Genomic DNA, 19,205 nt, shown 5'->3' with positions numbered 1-19,205 from the left:
CAGTCTGTCTGGATAGGGCGTCAAGGGAATAAAGAAAGGACAAAATGAAACTGGGATCAGGTGGTTAGCATGCATTGTGTATTTTCTCAAGGACTTGGCATGAAAATGAATTTGATTTAATGCTTGACAGTGTCCTGGAAGCCCAAACTGTCCTCATCCTTCACCTGTTTTATCTACATCCTCACTTTTTAAACATTTAAAATTTTTTTTTTTTCATTCATTGTGCATTTGTCCAAGCATTGGAGAAACTTCAAGAGTTGGTTCTTCCATTATGTGAGTTTCAAGGATGGAACTCGGGCCATCAGGCTTGACACCAAGTGTCTTTACCTGCTGAGCCATCTTGCTGGCTGGAGTCTGTGTCTCTCTGGAGATAGCGTGCATGCGTGTATTTGCTGTATTGGACATTGGACCTAGGGCCTGGTACATGCTAGGCATGTGCTCTACCACTGAACTCCTCCATCTCCCAGATCCCTTGTATGATATGTGGATGTGGGTGAACTATGGCACATGTTGGAGGTCAAAGTTGTGGGTTTCAGGGATCAAACTCAAGTTGCCAGTCTTGGGCAAGCCCCTTTAACTGTTGAGTCTTTGAACCAGCAATTCCTCATCCCTTAAAAACAATGTTAGATTGTCTCACAAAGCCACTCAAGCTGGCCTTGAACTTGTAGTTATGCCCCCTTAGCCTCCTGGGTAATTGGGATTACAGGTCATGTCACCAGGCCTGATTTAGCTCTGTTTTACTATAGATATCAAAAGAGAGTATCAGATCCCCTGGAACTGGAGTTAAGAGACCACTGTTTGTGAGCCTCCATGTGAGTGCTGGGAATTAAACTCGGGTCTCTTGACGCACGCACGCACACGCACGCGCGCGCGCGCGCACACACACACACACACACACACACACACACACACATACATACATACACACACACACACAAATAAATGTAAAGAAAAGTTTAGAATTTCAATTAGAGGAGTGAGTTTTCTCCTTCCTTCCACAGTGTGGGTTCTGGGTATTGAACTCAGGTCAGGCTTAGTTACTGTCTTCTTTACCTGATGAGCCATCTCACTAGCCATACTTCAACCTTTGTTTTTGCTTAAAACATATTCATAAGGTTTGAATTTTTTCTCAGTCCTATATGTTCATCCTTAAGTAGAAATTTCAAAATTTGTGTTTCTATTTAGACTTTTTTGAGATAATTTTAACTGTGTAGGCCATACTGGACATGAACTCAAGATCCCTCTGTCTCAGTCTCCAGAGTGATGTATTACACCAGGCCCGCATTCAAGTATGACCGGAACTGGTCCCAGCAATTTCTGTTTGAAAAGTTAAAGGCAATATGTAATTTGTATTAGCAATCTATTAGTACACATTAGTTATCCCTTTGTTTCATTTTGTTCTGTGGAGGAAGAGTATTAATGAGTAAAGGGTAAGGCTGGGAGAACTGAGAGAAGCCTACTCTCTAGTTGGGGATTCTACTATCGTACATACGTGTGTGGTGTATGTGTACAGGCATTTGTATCTGGGCTGTCCCATGCCAGCACCCTTTTTTATTTTCTTTGGCTCCTTTGGAATTAGGAATATATATTTATTGGATCTCTTTAAACATTGTGATTAGTGGTGTGGATTCCCCCCAAAATGTTACATGTACATGTTAATTTACAAATAATTTCAGGGATAAGAGACTCAAACTATATCGTATAGTTTGAAGAAAATACTAGAAAAAGCTTATTGTTTGACTAAATGTTTTCTTTCAATTGATAATGTCTATTAGTTTCTAATGGATTCCTATATTGAGCAGGGACAGATGCCAGCCTCAGATTCTAGCTTGGAGCATCAACACTTCTACAGCAGCATTTCACAATTGAAAAAGAACAAGTTGCTTTCCCTTTGTCTCCTTGCTGTCATCACTTGGAAACGCTGTTGCTAAGTGTTATGGACTGTCACTGCAAGACACAGGCATGCACAAATCCACAGGCGTAGTCGATGATTTTTAAGCAATTTTCATAGATAAAGCAATATATAGTTTCTTCTTAGAAGTGGATTGTCTTATTAATTAGATCAAATGTTCTAGGAATGACAGTTTTCTCCCTGCTTTCTCTTACATCTGAAAAAAAAAAAAAATGATGACAGTTTGTCTCTAGAGAGAGTCTGCCCTTCTCCAAACCAGGATTCTGACAAGCATAGTTCAGCCCCAAGTTAGGGTAGGAGATGCACTTGGGTCACGCAGCCCCCCAGTGCACAGATGGTGACTTTTCAGTGCCATCTGCTCACTGTTTCTTCCCAGCCACTTACAATTTCTTCCCCACTGCGAGGGCTGTATTAAAAGAAAAAGGAAAAAAAAAAAAAAACAAGTATAAGGACCTGGCGTCAGACTTCTGGAAATTAGCCGTTCTTTCCTCATTTCTTACCATCTAATGGAGGCTGTGACTCTTCTTTCTAAATATTCCAGTCATTGTTACATAGACCTTTGCTTCATTCTGTTTTCATATGAAGTACTGGGTAATTCACAAGGATCACAAGAGCAACATTATGTTAGTCTCTTGTGTGTGCTTAAAAAATAATGACACAAAGCAATCTGTTCTGACTTTGTAGGCAAAAACCTGAACAGTTTACTTATTCCTTATAGTGAAAAGCTGGCTCACTGGCCACCTCTCTTCCTGAAAGCACCTGGCATTCTTTGCCCCTGGTATTAAACAGATGGGAAGATGCTAGTGAGGGTCACTGGAAGCTGGCAGACGCTCTGGCTCCTGACCTGGGCAGGCCCTCTGAGTTTTTCTTTGTGAACTTTTGTCTTCTCTGGGCAGGAACTTGTTTCCTAGAGAGGTGGAGGTTCACTTCCGACTAGGTAATCGTTACATTATGATGCACAAATAGCATTCCATTTTTCCTACATCATAGAGTTTTTGCTTGTGACTAAATGGAAGATTGGAAAAGAAATGAGTGAGTGGTGTGGTCACTATTGCCCTATGGGTTTTGTTTTAAGAGATCAAGACCTATTAAAATGTACAAGGTAAAAAGTTAGCTTAGTGACTATTTCATAATGACTCTATTGTTTCTTGTCTGGTGATTCTTTACCTCTGAAGAACTGTGAGAATAGTCTCCTCTGTCAGAAGCTCTTCCTAGTCCTCATGTAATGAAGACTGCTACTGGCCCTCTGTAATCCATGGAGCCTTTGATACTTTGCTGTAAGCTTGGGTAGCTTTGCCTCTTAAATCTTTGAGTAACTTAGTTCGTATTTTAATTATCTGCTGACCCAAATTTCCAAATTGTGCTATCACTTTTTATTTACATTTATAAAGAAAGAATTCCGGATTTTGTTGGCTGTTATAGCCAATTTTCTGGAGTTCTCCCAGGTAAAAGTTAGTGAAACCAGGAGCATATATGATAGAAAACTTTTTAAAACATTGAGGCAAATGCATGAGGGGGGTACCATATGTACCCCACAAACCTCACTTTGACTCATACATATTAGTATACTAAATTGGATTTGATTGTTAAATTTGAGAATTTAAAGCTATTTCTGTAACTGTTTCATATGCTGTATGTGCTTAGAGAATGGTGTGAGATCTAGTTTGGTTTAGTGTTATAGGCATCACATAAATGGATACCAACTGCTGGTCATAAATTTTCCATAATTACACTAATATATTAGCGTAATTTCATCCTTTAAATTAGAATTTTGACTGACCTTAAAAAGGGAACTGTGTCCATTCTTTTATCTGGTTAGTGTTTATTTAGAATTAAGAGATAATTGAATGTGAACGTTTGAGTAAAGTATGGTCTTTTTCTTTGAAAATTACTCTTAGTACTGTGCTGCATCCTGTACCTCTCTGTCTAGGCTTTTAGTTGTAGCACCCAACATAGCTAGATTTTCTGGGTAAGGAGAGGTAATGTTACAGGTGTAATTTGCAGTGGCTTAACATTTATGTGCATGGATTTTGCTTATGGAGTTTTTAAGTATAGTCTAGGACACTGTATATTATCTTCCCAGAGGGATAGCCCTCACTATTGGCAACTCCTAACTCACATAGCATTTTTATAAGAATTAAAGATGAGGTCCTTCAAGAAGGTGCCAGTGCGACTGGATTTATCCCCACTAATGTTTGGTCTGTCACTTTTGTGTAGCAAATGCTATTCATGACACAAAATCACTCCTCAAGCCTCATACTGATTTTGGATTTAATTTGAAAAATCACCATAGCAGAAGTGCCTCGCTCACATTTCCAAAGTTTTATGTTTTTAAAATTCTAAAATTGAAAATATGGTAGAATAGTTACAGCAGCATTTTCTCTGTAGAATCATAAGAAAATAGTTTGTACTCCCAATACAGTATTATTTTAAGTTTGCTGGAGGATATTATTAGGGCTGGTGAGATGGTTCCACTTGCTGCCAAGGAGTGACAACCTGAGTCTGATCCCCAGAACTCATGGAAAGTAGCAAGAGAGAAGAGACTCAACAGAGCTGTTCTCAGACCTCCATGTATAAGCCAGTGTACACACATCTGAGCACGCACACATGCACAAACACAAAAAACTAAAAAATTGCTAGATACTATGCTGTATTTCTATATAATATCTTTTTGAAGTTTTATCACTTTAATACCAAGTGTCTGTCTAGCTATCTATCCTTTCAATTTTGAATTGAGAAATACTAGCTTATTTCCTAGAACATTTAGAACATTCTGATACTGTGATTAATATGTTAACATGCACTCAGTAGGCCAATATATTATAGTAACAGTTTGAGAAATTTTGTAAACGTTTGGTTTTCCCTATTTCCTTAGGTACTTTGGTCTGGAAAACCATATGGTTCATCTCGAAGTATCGTAAGGAAAATTGGTACCAACTTATCTCTGATTCAGTGTCCAAGAGTTCAATTTCAGGTACTGTTTTCTATTTTTCAGATTTTCATGATAATATGTGCCTTAGAATGTGAATGGGCAATGTGGTTTGGAAATACTGAATTGTTTTTGAGGCTTTCTCTTATTAATAACACTGAAATAGAGAGGATTAACAGCAAAGGTCTTTCTAATTTTAGTTCCTCTGAAGTGATTATTCCAGATCCTCAACATTTATCCTCCTTGAAATGCCTAGTGGAAGCTTGGGAGACCTGTGATAAGACAGTTGTTAATTCCCAGGTGACCTGGAACGTATTTGGCCTTTGGGTGGTTATTTAATAGGCCTTCTTTAGCTACTCTGGTCCTAAAGAAGGCCTTTGTTTGTTTTTGTTGCTTTTTTTTTTTTTTTTGTGGTGGTGGCTAGGGTTTACCTGAGGGCCTTAGGTGTGCTAGGCAAATATTCTACCATTTATCTGTACCTTTTGCACTTACAAATGTTTCTTGGGGTCAGCAAGACAACAAGAATGATGATTTTGATCCCCAGGACCCTCATGGTACATTTGCACACTCACAGTGACACACACACACACACACAGAGCAAATAAGTAAATAAATAAACAAACGTAGAAATCACGAGTGTTCCTTGGGTTGAACAAGCAATACATGTTCATCACTGTGAAGAACTTGAAGGTTTGTGTTTTTATGGATTCCTAAGTTGTGTGAAGTAAAAACAGAAGAGGTTGACACTCCTGTATCCCAGCACTTTAGAGGCTGAGCTAGGAGGATCAGGAGTCACAGGCTAGCCTGAGCTACATAATAATACCATGTTTCTGTAACAAAAATGGAAATAAAAAACCCTGAAACGGAAGTGTGCATTTTTTTTTTTTGGGTTTTTTTTGTTTTGTTTTGTTTTGTTTTTTGTTTTTTGTTTTTCGAGACAGGGTTTCTCTGTGTAGCTTTGCGCCTTTTCCTGGAACTCACTTGGTAGCCCAGGCTGGCCTCGAACTCACAGAGATCCGCCTGGCTCTGCCTGCCGAGTGCTGGGATTAAAGGCGTGCGCCACCACCGCCCGGCTGGAAGTGTGCATTTTTAATGTTTTAACCTTAAGAACACATACATCCGGGTGACCACAAATATAACCAGGGTAAGAGGTGATGGTAGGTTGGTTAATTTGAATTCCACCTGCTGCAAGGGACAAGCCTCTGGGTGAGTTGATCTTGACTATTCTTTTTGGTAATTCTGTTCCAGACTGTTTTCTTGAATTTCGAGGAGTGGTTTTTTGGAATTGGAGAAGTTATGTAACTACGAAAGTAATAAGTTACAGTTCCACAACAGGTCATCCATAAATCTGGGAGCAAAATGGCCACTTAAAGAAAATGGCCAGTTTTTCTCTAACAGACTTGAAGTTTGTACTTTTTGCTAGGTGTTGTTATTCACCTAGAGAGACACTAAGCAAGCAAATATGTTAATAAACACAGGGTTAGGATCAGAAATGTCTGCAAAAACCACAAAACCATGTATACGAAGCATAAACAGACTTAGAGTAGTTAGGTATTACAAAGTAATCTGGAGATGAATGGTTGAAGAATATGGGTGGGTGTGGACATGTTATATGTAAATGCATAAGCCATTTTAGAGCAAGTGACCCATGTTTACTATGCTTTGGTATGTATGGAAGGTGTCCTGGAAGCCAGCCCACCATGGACACTAAGCATTTTGTTGCTGAAGTCCATTTCTCAGAATGGTTTTACATTATCAGACTATTTTAAATTAGTCAAGAGTATTGTGGTAAGATTCTAAGATATTGCCAAGTTTTAGTTTACTATTTTTCAAATTAAGAAATTCAAATGAATTTCTTAAAACTTTAAAACTACAGTGCCTACTCTCCATTTCTATGTCTTCACTCTTCAATCTTTTCTGCTAACAGTAGCTTTAACAGGACAGGACCTTCCTACAAATGAACAGTAAGTCCTTTGTTTTCAGACTTCTCATTTATCCGTGCATGCCCATGGGAGTGATGTCTAAATCATGCTTGAAGAACTTGGTCTGTTCCCCTCGCCAGTGCCCACTTCTGCTTGACCTGGAAATCACCTTTCCCGTGTCATGCTTAGTCACTCAGTGAATGGTTCTTTTCAAGCAGTAGCTGAAATGGCCTTTTAAAAAGTTTAGGGTCAGTTTTCTTTTGTCTCTTAATTGAATTTGGCTTCAGTGGGGAACAGCTTGTGTTGGGGAGAGTATCAGATCAAGATGGGAGAGACAGATCTTGACTGCTCACTGCCATCTTCATATCACTGGTCATGTGCCATGTGTTCATGTACATGGCATAATAAATACTTAAGTAAGATTGCAAAATAAGCCCTGGGAGAGGGGTGTGTGTGTGTGTGTGTGTGTGTGTGTGTGTGTGTGTGTGTGTCTGTGTGTCTGTGTGTCTGTGTGTCTGTGTTTGTGTATGAATGCATGCATGTATGCATGCATGTTCTGTGGAAAGGTCAGAGGATAAGTTGCAGGAGTCATTTTTTTCCCACAATGTGAGTTTCAGGGATCAAACTCAGACATAAAATTAGAAACAATGTGTGATCCATAATGGTCATCATTTATAAAACCTTGAAAATTAGATTTGAGCCCTTAAATGTGGCCTGTTTTTTTTCCTCCTTGTTTGAAATAAGGTCTGACTATAGCCAAGACTGGACTTGAATCCCTGATCATCTCCCCTTACGGCCTAGTATTGGGTTGCCGGCATGCACAAGTATGTGCTGCTGACCCAAGTCTCTGTTTTCCTGTCCTTTTCCCTTTTTGTTTTTGGGACACGGTCACATATCCCAGGCTGACCTCAAATTTGTATGCAATTGAGAGTAACCTTGAAAGTCTGATCCTCTGGCTTCCAGCTCCATCACGCTCTCTGTGGTGCTGGGGATCAAGCTTAGGGCCTCCCACATGCTAGGCAAGTACAGACTGTAAAGATGTTAAGCTTATAGCACATGAAATCTACTTTTGACTAAGACCTTTTACTTTTCTATAAAAATTAGAGAATTTTCAGCCTTCCTCCAAAATAAAGCATAGCTAAAGACACAGACTTCAGGGTCTGGTGTATGGAGCCCTGTGTTCACAGGAAGATGGTCCAAATACTGACAGTTCCCAGTACAGCGGTTCTGATGAATGTGGTAGGAAATCTTTGGCCTTGTTGCTTCTTTTTCTTCACTTATAAAGTGAGTTGTCTTGTTTCTTTGAATTATTTCTTCCTTTTGATGCATTGGGACCGAAGCTAGGATTTTTGCATGCTAGACAAGCACTCTACAACCAACCTAGCTCCCCAGCCCCTCTCCACCTCACCTTTAGGAAGTTAATGAGCTAGCTCCCCAGCCCCTCTCCACCTCACCTTTAGGAAGTTTATTTGGACACTTTAAATTGTTAGCTATTGACCTTCTGACTCTGACACATAATATGTGAAATGTAGCCTAAGTTTAATTCAGTTAAATTGTTTGCCCCTAGATACGTTTTAGAATCTACTTCGGTGTTTCTTTCAAGATAGTTTTCTTTGACCCTGTGTTGAAATTTAGGCAGAGAACTCTCTTCCTCTGCTCTTCATGTTGTAATAGTGCTAAAACTTAATACCGTGCTGTCTAATGCTCTGTTAGAATGTAAGGGACGGAAGGTGTTTAGCACTTCTCTTCCAGCCCCTCCGTACTGTAGCACAAGTGCTGCACACAGAATAGCAGTTTCTGTCTCAGCTGCTCTGCCCATCGCTGGGGCCAAGTCCCTGACAGAGTGACTTAGGGTAGAGGGCGTCCATCATGTTGGGGAAGGCATGGGGGGCGGGGTCAGGTGACGCCTTCGTCTGCAGTCGGAAAATAGAGACGCTTGCTGGTGCCCATTGGCTCCCTTCTTAACCACATCTAGAGTAGGTCTTCCTGCCTCACTGAAACCAGGAGGTGTGTCTTCCGTTTTTTCCTTTCTTTTTTTAAGACACGATTATACTGTGTATCCATGGCAGGCCTGGAACTCACTTTGTAGACCAGGTTGGCCTTGAACTCACTGAGACCCACCTGCTTCTGCCTCCCGAGTGTTCTGGGTGATCTTAAATGCAGTCACTTTGATAAGAATATTACCATCACTAGTGCAATAGTATTCACCACAGGTGGGCTAGCCAGCACTAACATCACCATTACTAGTACAATAGTATTTACCACAGGTGGGCTAGCCAGCACTAACATCACCATCACTAGTACAATAGTATTCACCACAGGTGGGCTAGCCAGCGCTAACATCACCATCACTAGTGCACAGAGCATTCACCACAGGTGGGCTAGCCAGTGCTAATATCACCATCACTAGTGCAATAGTATTCACCACAGGTGGGCTAGCCAGTGCTAACATCACCATCACTAGTGCACAGAGCATTCACCACAGGTGGGCTTGTTGACTCTGGGCCCTCCCACACTTGCTTCCCTGAGTCTCTCCAGGAAGCAGTGGCATCTTTGGTTTGTTTTGGGCGCTAGAGAGCTGGGGCCTAAGAGTGCCACGGAAGTGTCCTGTTGCTAAGCTGCACTCCTAGCTCCAAGTCAGACTTGTAAGACTTAGAATCTAATTTTTTCTTACGCTTTTGGATGAACGAAGTAAATGAATTATGATGTGAAACTTGGGTAATGTTAAATTGTAATCCAGAGGTTGTGAGCCAGGGCTGGGTGGCACGTGATGTGACTGGTCAGCCCTTTCATGGAGGCCTGCCATGGAGCTACTGGACAACCATGTGTTCTAACACCAGCTGACAGTGTCTCTTTGGTTTTTAATTTTTTGTGAAATTTCACAGATAAGGAACTTTCTCCCTTTGTAACTTCCAGCTCACCAGCCATGCCACAGAAGGGAGCCCTGCCCACCCAGGAGAGGATGTGGTGGCATCTTTTGCTGATGTTGGATGGGTAGCCACGGAAGAAGGAGAGTGCTCAACAAGACTCAGGTTGGTTTGGAAGGCTGCTGGGGCTGAGATGCAGTGTCTGCTGTTTCCAAGGACGTGTTGGAATACTTTAAGATCCTGTGTGGTGATATCTGGCCCTGCTCATTTTTTCTTGAACAGTCTTCTTTGTGGTTTATTTTTCGGAATCTAGTATTTGTAAAGTTCCCAAGAACATATGTCCTAAGTCCTTGTGAACCACAGAATTTCCTTCCATTCAGGAAGTTAGTTATATTCTAGCATAAGAGGCCAGAAAGAACTGTCAACCTAGGTAAGTTACAATAGTTTCATTGGAGCACAGCGATCCATCAGATCATAGGGAACTTGTGTACTGGAAGAATGTTTCTTAAAAACTGTATCAAGATTGTGTCATGTAATCGGGGTTACAGGAGGGGACAAGTGAGTGTTAGAGGTGTTTCCATTCATTGGAAGCTTACGGAGAATATCCCCTCTGCAGTCAGTCTATGGAAGTTACTCAGCACATACTCTCCACTGGGCACCAGAGAGCAGATACAGTCAGGTAAGAGACACACCGTGCTGGAGGAGATCCCAGGGGGAGGAAGTCAGGATTCCTAATAGTGGAGAAAGTCCCTGCATGAGGAGGGAAGTTAGCTTGGCTTCTTGAGCAGTGGGTGCCAGGCCCATGTGAGGGATCAGCAGGAGGTGAACGGATGGGAGGACTGTTTCTCAAATGTGGAGACCCTATTTAAAGGTCAGCCGAGACACCTGAGACTGTCTCAAAGTAAAGTCAAGCCAAGAGTGGCTTCTCTTCCATCACAGAAGAATGATAATTGTCCTAGTTAAGGTTACTGTTGTTGTCATGAAACACCATGAACCAAAAGTAACTTGGGGAGGAAAGGGTTTTTATTTCACTCACAGTTCCATATAATAGTTCATCATCAAAAGCAGTGAAGGCAGGAACTCAGGCAGGGCAGGAATCTGGAGGCAGGAGTTGATGCAGAGGCCATGGAGGGGTGCTGCTTACTGGCTTGTTCCCCAAGGCTTGCTCAGCCTGCTTTCTTATAGAACCCAGGACCACCAGCCCAAGGGTGACCCCACCTACAATGGGCTGGGCCCTCCCCCATCAATCACTAAGAAAATGCCCAAAAGGCTTGTCTGTTTATAGCCAATCTGGAGCAGTGGTTCTCAACTGTGGGTCTTGACCCCCTTTGTAGGTTAGACAACCCTTTCATAGGGGAAAACATAGATATTTACATTATGATTCATAACAGTAGCAAAATTAGTTAAGAAGTAGCAACAAAATAATTTTATGGTTGGGGTCACCACAACATGAGGAACTGTATTAAAGGTTCGCAGCATTAGGAAGGTTGAGAACCATGGTTCTGGAGACATTTTCTCAATTGATGGTCCTTCCTCTCAGATGACTCCAGCTGTATCAAGTTGATGTAAGACAAACCAGCACAGTAATAAGTTAGGTAATGTCAGAGCATCGTACTTTACCCAAGAGCCTCTGCTTTTCTACCTTAGCGTATGTGGGAGCCAAGTGGAACAGGTAAAACAAGAAATCTCACTAGCAGAGCCGGTGTGGTGAAATGATTTTAAAGGAACATCACAGCTGTTTTCTGTTTTTTAAACATCTGTGCTAGATACTTCTTTTTGTTTTTATATTTGTTAAGATTTCAGTCAAATGAAAAGGAAAATGATAATTAATATTCATCTATAGTCATTATGTAGAAATGTAATCCTTACTTTGTGTATGTGTGTGCTGTGTGGTGTGTGCTTGTTCATGTGTGTCGACATATATGTACGTACACAAATGTGTGGAGGCCAGAGGTCAGCCTCAGGTATTCTTCTAGTACTGTCCGTCTTGTGTTTTGAGACAAAATCTCTCTAGGACCTGGGCTTGCCGATTAGGCTAGGCTGCCTGGCCACTGAGTCCCAGGGATCCACCTTCTCTGCCTCCACAGTGCGGAAGCTACAGGCATGTACACCCACACCTAGCTTTTCACATGAGTTCTAGGGATCAAACTTAGGTCCACAAGGTTGTGCAGCAAGCACTTTCTATCAACTAAATGATCTCTAGACCCTCTTGTTTTTTGAGACAGGATCTCATGTAGCCCAGTGTGGCCTTGAACTTACTATGTAATGAAGGATGATTGATCTTGAACTCCTCTCTTCTGCCTCTGCCACCACAATCCATGGATTGTAGGCATAGTCTGCTGTACCTAGTCCTGTGCAGTGTTGGAAGCCAGCGCCTGGTGCATGCTGACCCAGTACTCCACTGAATGAAGTGCATTATATCCCCAGCCCTCAGATGGGGTTTCTCTGTGTAGGCCGGGCTAGCTTTGTACTCATGACCTGTGGCTTCATCCTCTCAAGTTCTGGGATGACAGGCATGTGTCACCATGTCCAGCCTTTGGAAGTTTTTGTGAAGGTTTATTTTTCACTCATCTTTTAAATCAATTTCCTCATTTGTTCGTCTCAGTGTCAAGGTAAAAAAGGAAGCAGTAATCAAGGCTTCAGAACCCAAACGCTTCGCTATCCCACACATATTCCAAATTAAATAAAGTTACTACTATGATACTAGGTGGGCTAAGGACTGGGGAAGAGCAGGCATTTATTCTTGAAACTTATTATTTAAATCTTATAGGTGAAAAGGCAACTTGCAAACATTTTAACTTACTCATAAAGAGATTTGAGCGAAACACCCAGATTCAGTTCCTAATGCTTAAAGCTAAGAGTCATTTATACAGTTCTCAAGCAAAACAAAACACCAATATCAAGTGAAGCAAAAGTTAAATTGAGTGTTGCTTAAAGGACTTGATTAATACCTGCGATTAGTAACATTTGATTATTTAAAGTAAGCATGGTGGCAGGGGCATGTAATCTCAGAACTTGAGGGGAGAGGTTGGGGTATCCTTGAAAGCTGGGTTGCCTAGAGAGTTTTAAATCAGCCAGAGCTTCACAGTGAGTGAGCCCCTTCCTCAAAAAAAGAGAATTAGTCTGATTGCATGTGGTAGAGAAGCTTTGAGGAAAGAGGTTTGGATAATGTGGCAGCCCACTTTCCTTGCCAAATGGTTTCTTTTCTGTCTCAGAAATCTCTGAGCACAGCTGGTGTCATGGAGCCAGCCTTGCGAAGTCTCCAGTGTGTGCTGCCACATTACCTGCTCTCACTAACACCCCTGTGCACTGCACTGGTCTCAGCGCAGAGGAAGGTTGAGGCTTGGCTGCCTTCAGCTGTTGCCTAGTTCTGTCTGGAGCTCTGTTAGCCTGGTCAGCTACATGTTCCCCAAACTGCAAGAGGAACTGGAAAGTGCAGTCTTTAAGCTGGGCACAATGCAACTCTTTCTGCTCTTTGTAGCACAGGTTGGCTTCCACTTACTGTGTAGTCCAGACTACTTTGAATTAGCAATCTTCGTACCAGGAATTGCTTCCTGTACTCATGAAGAGTTCTTCTGGTTTTGTAGTGTTCCCAGTGACTGGCAGATCAGAGCCCAGGGAACAGTGTTTGCAATGTTCAGACTTTCACAGCGTGGGTATAAGGGGAAATGACACTGATTCCCCTTTCCTTTCAGTTTCTGGGATGTGGTTAGCTTATATTGTCCTCATATTTCTTGTTTGATGTGTTTTGTCATATATGAGGAATGCTGGCACTAGTGGCAGAAGCCAGCACCCTAGAGACGGGCTCATAAATTTCTGGTTTGATCTGTTGGTTATGATTAGATTACCATTTAGATACCATTTAGAAGATGAAAATTGTCTTAGTTGAAGCTGAAACAGAACACAGACCACAGCAGCTTGTCTGGGCTCCTGTGGTGCCTCAGCACTGTAGGCAGTAGAGGAGTCAGTGCTGGCCTGTAGCTGGAGAATGCTGCCTTGTGTGTTAGCATCGTGTGGGTGTCTACTCATGTCTCCTTAACAGCCCTGTGATGGCCACCTTTATGTTTTCCGTACAGGGCAGAGGTCAGGTCCAAGTCTCCCCCCGAGGATGACCTTCCTTGCTTTGAGAAGCCCCCAAGCAGGCACGTTTCCTTACCAAACTTGTCTCAAGATGAGCACCCTCCAAAGACAACACTGGCCAGTGAGGAGGCCTTGCAGAAGATCTCCGCACTTGAGAATGAGCTCGCTGCCCTTCGAGCTCAGATTGCCAAGATTGTGACCCTACAGGAGCAACAGAGTCTCGGTGCAGGTATGTGGCTCCTGTGTTGGCTTCTTGTGATTAGCCAACAGGTAGATGAAGGTAGGACAGTGCGAGCTATTAGTCTTCTTCAGTCCACCCTCTGTGAACCTGGTGTGTGTGTGTGTGTGTGTGTGTGTGTGTGTGTGTACGTGTGTACGCGCCTTTGTGTTTGAGAAGACGACCAGGGAATTATCTACTTGGCAAACACTGAAATGCCTGCCGAAGTGTGCTGTTATGAATGACTGCTTTATGGGAAGCTTAGCTCCCTCCCTCTGATATCCACTTCTCTCAGACATGAGGACAACCACTTGTGAAAGGAACCAGTTTCTGGGTGGGACCTGTGTCAGGTGCTGTTTATGCTTGCATGGCTTGAGGCAAACATCTGAAATTTCACCTCTCTTTTCTGCTCTAAGTTAGGTATAACAGTACCCGTGTTACCAAGTGTCTGTGCCGTTAAGTATGGAAAGTAAATAAATGCACACAGTAGATACCTAATGGCCATTCTCTTCCTCTTGTCCAGAGTAGAAACCAGATTCAGGACTTTAGATTTAATATTGTTGGCTTAGTTAGTGTGGTGGTTTTTTCCATGGAGAAGAGACTGGCCTTGAAATCCTAGCCTGCCAGTCTGTTGGAAAGTAGTGGTTGTTTTCCCTGTTGTTTCTTTCAAAGCAAGTGCCCTGTGTTTGAATCATCTTGGAATCCCCATGCAGTGTGGCATGATGGGTAAAGGTGCTTTGGGCTCTGCGCACGGGAAGGTGAGGGGTGGTTTAGTGATTTGCATAGACATGTTCGCATATCAAGTTCTGCCTTTTTCTTCTGTTACCTTGGAAGTGTTTTCTTTACCTCCCTCTGCTGGTAGACTAGGAAAACTACCATAAATGGGAGCTAACTGGAGGTGGTTGAGTCTTAGTTAGAATCTGAATACTCCAGTACAACTCTCCACAGGTAACCGTTGCCCCCAAGTGCTCATGAGTACTGTTCTGCAGCAGAGAAAGTTAACTTGAATTAGGTGGAACAATGAATTTTAGGCGTTTTCTTTCTTTTTTGTTGAAAATTAAGTGTAATACTGTTTTGTGGGACAAGGTTTTCTTCTGTGTCTCTGACTGGCCTGGAATTCATTATCTAGATCAGGTTGGCCTTGAACTGGTGTGATCTTCCTGCTTCCTTCTCCCAAGTGCTGACATTATAGGCATGTACCCCAAAGCACACAGCTATGATGCAAGTGTTTGTGATACTTGACAATAGTTCTGAATTGTCCAGCGTGTATTGAGGACAAATGTTTTCAAGTATAGACTGCTTTATTTTTGTTTTGCTGAGTGATTATGCTGTGTACCACAAACAGATGCATCTAAAATCTCAAAACCACCTTTATTCATTTGAATGAGACATTTCCATTGGGTGAGTTTGGCTTCAGTGGAGTAGCAGCTCAGATTCAGACATTTTTCAGCAATTGAACTGCATTTTCCTTATAGAACTGAGATTCTTTTTTAAGGATACTGCTTTTAGGAATACAGAAGTCTGTTACATACTTTTGCTTTTAAAAAGTGATGTCTTCTTGCCTGTTACCAGAAAGTTTATGTTTGTTTCTTTGTTTCCTCTGTAGGTCACTCAGATTCCTCCACGGTAGCACCACCCCCTCCTCCTCCTCCGCCTCCTCCTCCCCCTCCCCCACCCCCTCCCCCACCGCTCCACCAAAGTATGTCTGCTGTTGATCTGATTAAAGAGCGAAGAGAGCAAAGACTCAATGCTGGAAAGACTTTGGTGAAGAGCCACCCAAAGCCGCCTGACATGCCAAATATGCTTGAGATCCTTAAAGATATGAACAGTGTGAAGCTACGGTCAGTCAAGAGGTGAGGCGCTCCCCTTCGTTCTTGCTTCCCATCTGTCTTGTGGGGCCAGTGCTGTCTCAGAAGTGTTCACAAAATGACTGCTAGGTACCATTTTCCCTTCAAGAGAGGTTAGCAGCTCCAAAGACTTCTCCATACAGAACAGCCAAGGGCAGGCTTCTCAATTCCACCAAGTATCATCCTCTAGACCAGGATGGCCTCGAACTCTCAGCGATCTGCCTGCCTCTGCCTCTCTCTGTCTCCTGAGTGTTAGGATTAAAGGCATGTGCCATCACCCTGTGGCCATAAACTCATATCTTTAATAAAGTTTACCTATTTTAAGAAAAAGTTCCAGGGACTGGAGAGAAGGCTTAGAGGTTAAGAGCACTGGCTGCTCTTCTGGAAGACCTAGGTTCAATTCCCAGTACCCACATGACAGCTCACAACCATCTCTAGTGGGACCTGATGCCCTCTTCTGGCATAAAATTGTACAAGCAGATAGAACACTCTCATTCTTAAGTTAAAAAAAAAAATCTTAAAAAAGTAAAGGCTCCAGATGTGTTGTGTGGGGAGGTCAGAAGACAACGTGTGGGAACTGGTTCTTGCCTTCCATGGCAGTCCTGGGGATTGAATTCAGTCTTCAGTCTAGATGGCAGACACCTTTACTTGCTGAGCCATCTCATTACCCGCGTGTGGATTCTTTATTGTGAGTACTCACTCAGTGAAGGCATGCTATGCCCCTCTCTTGGAGGCACTGGACACCTGTGGAAGATGAAGCCCTGACTGCCCTCAGTGGCTCTTTAGCTGATTGTGTACTCTCATGCTGAGCTGTGAAGTCCAGAGCTTCCTCCTGCTGCTAGTAGTGACTAGGTCACAAAGGAACTGCTGTCCACAGAGAACCTCCATTAGGGACATTCACATATTGACCTGTCCCTTTGGTTTCTGCTCCCTTCTCAAAGGTCAGAGAAAGATGTCAAGCCTAGGCCAGTAGATACTACTGACCCTGCTGCCCTCATAGCAGAGGCTCTGAAAAAGAAGTTTGCTTATCGCTATCAACACAGTAGTCAAGGTGAAGTTGAAAGAGAAATTCCAAAGCCAGAGTCAGAGGCCACCTCAGAGCCAGCCCTGGTGAGTATTAGCAAGTGAGGTGGTGATTCGTATTCAGGTCACCCATGTGTGTCCCCTGCGTGATGCACTGGGTCCTATTTTCTACCTGTATGGAGATTGTAGCTCGCTGGGTGGGGAAAGGTGATTCTTTTGTCCGTTTGAGACATGAAATCCTGATTGGCCTTGAACTTGGGTTGTAGCTAGACTGGCTTAAGTCCTGATCTTAACACCACCACCTCCATGTGCTAGGATTAAAGGAGTTGTGCCACTGTGCCCTGCAAGGACATCTTTGTTTCTGCTTTTTCTCACTGTAAAAGCTAGCTGTTTGGAAACCCAAAACTTACAGAGAAGTATAAGTGAAAAAAGCAAAGTCTACCCTGAATTTCCCTGTAAGTTTTTATTTGTATTTGAGAATGATAAAATGAAATTCAACCTAATAAAATTTTCATTATGACAGTGTATAGTGTTTGTATTCAAATTTTAAAAGATTTACTCAAAACCAAACAGGATCATTTTCTCCCAGGAGCACCCTGTGAGTTTTCCTAGTGAGATCCGACATGGATGTGGAAGGTGTGTGCCAGTCTCTCAGAGACTGAGCAGACAGCTCCAATACTAATTCCTTTCTGCCCGGTGTTTGCATGAAGATACCTGTTGACCTAGTTCATGCTTTTCTTTTCTTTTCCAGTTTGGCCCGCATATATTGAAGTCTACAGGGAAAATGAAGGCTTTAATTGACTCCTAATGGACAATGAGTTCAGAAAGACTCCTGTCTCACCTGTTGGCTTGCAGAGCTGAGTTTGACTAGTAGAAATCACCAGTATTTAGTAAATTCCTGACTGGAGTATTCATTGGTCTCCTTAGCCTAATTAGGAGTAAGAAGTAGTGAAGCCACAGGAGTTGGTTTGACTCGTATGAGATGGTCAGTTCTAGAGCTCTCCTTAACACAATGATTATGACATGTTTTTAAATAGGTAGCCAGGCTTTATCTTCCAGCCTCAAAAGTATTTGTAGGGCTTCAGGATACAAACAGGCCATTTGTGGATGTTGCTGTGCATTCTCAATTCTTAACACTAATATCTGTGCAAATGTTTTATATGCACACATTTGGATATAAAACTATGTAAAAACTCGTTATGAATGGCATCAGTGAGGACACTGTTACCTTCATCTTCGAGCTGACTGGTCCGTGACGGAACAGCTGGTGTACCCTGCTATTAGAGTAGAGTACGGGAGGTGAGAATGCCCGAACAGAACTTAGGAATGTTCTCACATTTTCCTCCTCTTGGAGCTGAGTTTACATAAGCAGCAGCAAATGTTTACTGCTGAGTTTCTCTATTGCTTTCTGTTAGAGGAAGTGAGGGCCAGGAAGGCTGCTTAAACCTCATTGCCACCCAATACTGGGAAGCAAATGTACTTCTCAAGTGGTAACAATCAAATTATTGAATTAAAATAACTTTGTAAATAAAAGCCAGAATGTATCATCTTTCTTTTCAGTTTAATGAGTGGCCTCATGAAGATGATTTATTGCTAAATTAACAATTGTCTTAGTTACGTTTACTATTGCCATGATGAAACACCATGAACCAAAAGTAACTTGGGGAGGAAAGGGTTTATTTCATTCACAGCTCCATAGAACAGTTCATCAAAAGTGGTGAGGGCAGGAACTGAACAGAACAGAAACCTGGAGGCAGGCGCTGATGCAGAGGCCATGGAGGGGTGCTGCTTACTGGCTTGCTCCCCTGGCTTGCTCAGCCTACTTTCTTATAGAACCCAGGACCACCAGCCCAGGGGTGACCCTACCAATAGCAGGCTGGGCCCTCCCCATGAATCACTAATTGAGAAAATGTCCTACAACTGGATCTTACGGAGGCGTTTTCTCATTGAGGTTCCCCCCTTCCTGATGGCTCTAGCTTGTCAAGCGCACACAAAACTAGCCAGCACAACAACACAAAATGTTAGCATAACTAAATTTATACATTTTAAATGCTGGTCAACATATCCTTTACAATGAAACATTACTGAATAGGTGAATAGATTCCCTTTCAGCTGTTTATCATTGGTCAGCCGATGAATTGCATTATGCAGATAAACCTTAGGTGTTACTAGAAAGTTGAAAACTGCCTTGAAAGGACTTGTTATAATTTAAAGTACTTAATAAGTTTTCATGATTTTTGTGTTTCCAATAAGCTCAACTATCTTTAATATCATAATCTCTTACTTTGAATAAATATTTGGATTATTTAAATCTAGCGACTAGTTGTTCTTCCCAGGAGAATTAAGAGATGGGAAGTGTAGATAGGTATTTTAAGTTATTGAAAATATGTGTTCTAAATCTAAAGATT

At 42.3% G+C, this 19,205-nt stretch overlaps 1 protein-coding gene across 3 annotated transcripts in view; it reads left to right on the top strand.

Moving 5' to 3' along the window:
- The window catches only part of Mtfr1 (mitochondrial fission regulator 1), a 32,463-nt gene extending 14,756 nt beyond the window's left edge, over nucleotides 1–17,707 (top strand). For 2 of the 3 annotated variants that reach the window (XM_059254041.1, XM_059254042.1), the window contains 6 exons: nucleotides 4,788–4,886; nucleotides 9,680–9,795; nucleotides 13,707–13,939; nucleotides 15,534–15,780; nucleotides 16,716–16,884; nucleotides 17,549–17,707. In XM_059254041.1, the coding sequence (XP_059110024.1) occupies nucleotides 4,788–4,886; nucleotides 9,680–9,795; nucleotides 13,707–13,939; nucleotides 15,534–15,780; nucleotides 16,716–16,884; nucleotides 17,549–17,605 (921 nt within the window). In that variant the 3' untranslated portion in view covers nucleotides 17,606–17,707. Of the gene's footprint in view, nucleotides 1–2,903; nucleotides 3,015–4,787; nucleotides 4,887–9,679; nucleotides 9,796–13,706; nucleotides 13,940–15,533; nucleotides 15,781–16,715; nucleotides 16,885–17,548 lie in introns of those variants that run through there. The other variant, XM_059254043.1, reaches the window with a different exon arrangement.
- Nucleotides 17,708–19,205: the final 1,498 nt, after the last annotated feature.

The sequence above is a fragment of the Peromyscus eremicus genome, chromosome 2 (assembly GCF_949786415.1).
Source record: "Peromyscus eremicus chromosome 2, PerEre_H2_v1, whole genome shotgun sequence".
NCBI classification, from domain to species: Eukaryota; Metazoa; Chordata; class Mammalia; order Rodentia; family Cricetidae; genus Peromyscus; species Peromyscus eremicus.
Note: the sequence above shows the minus strand (reverse complement) of the source record. Positions and strands in the feature narration are given on the sequence as shown.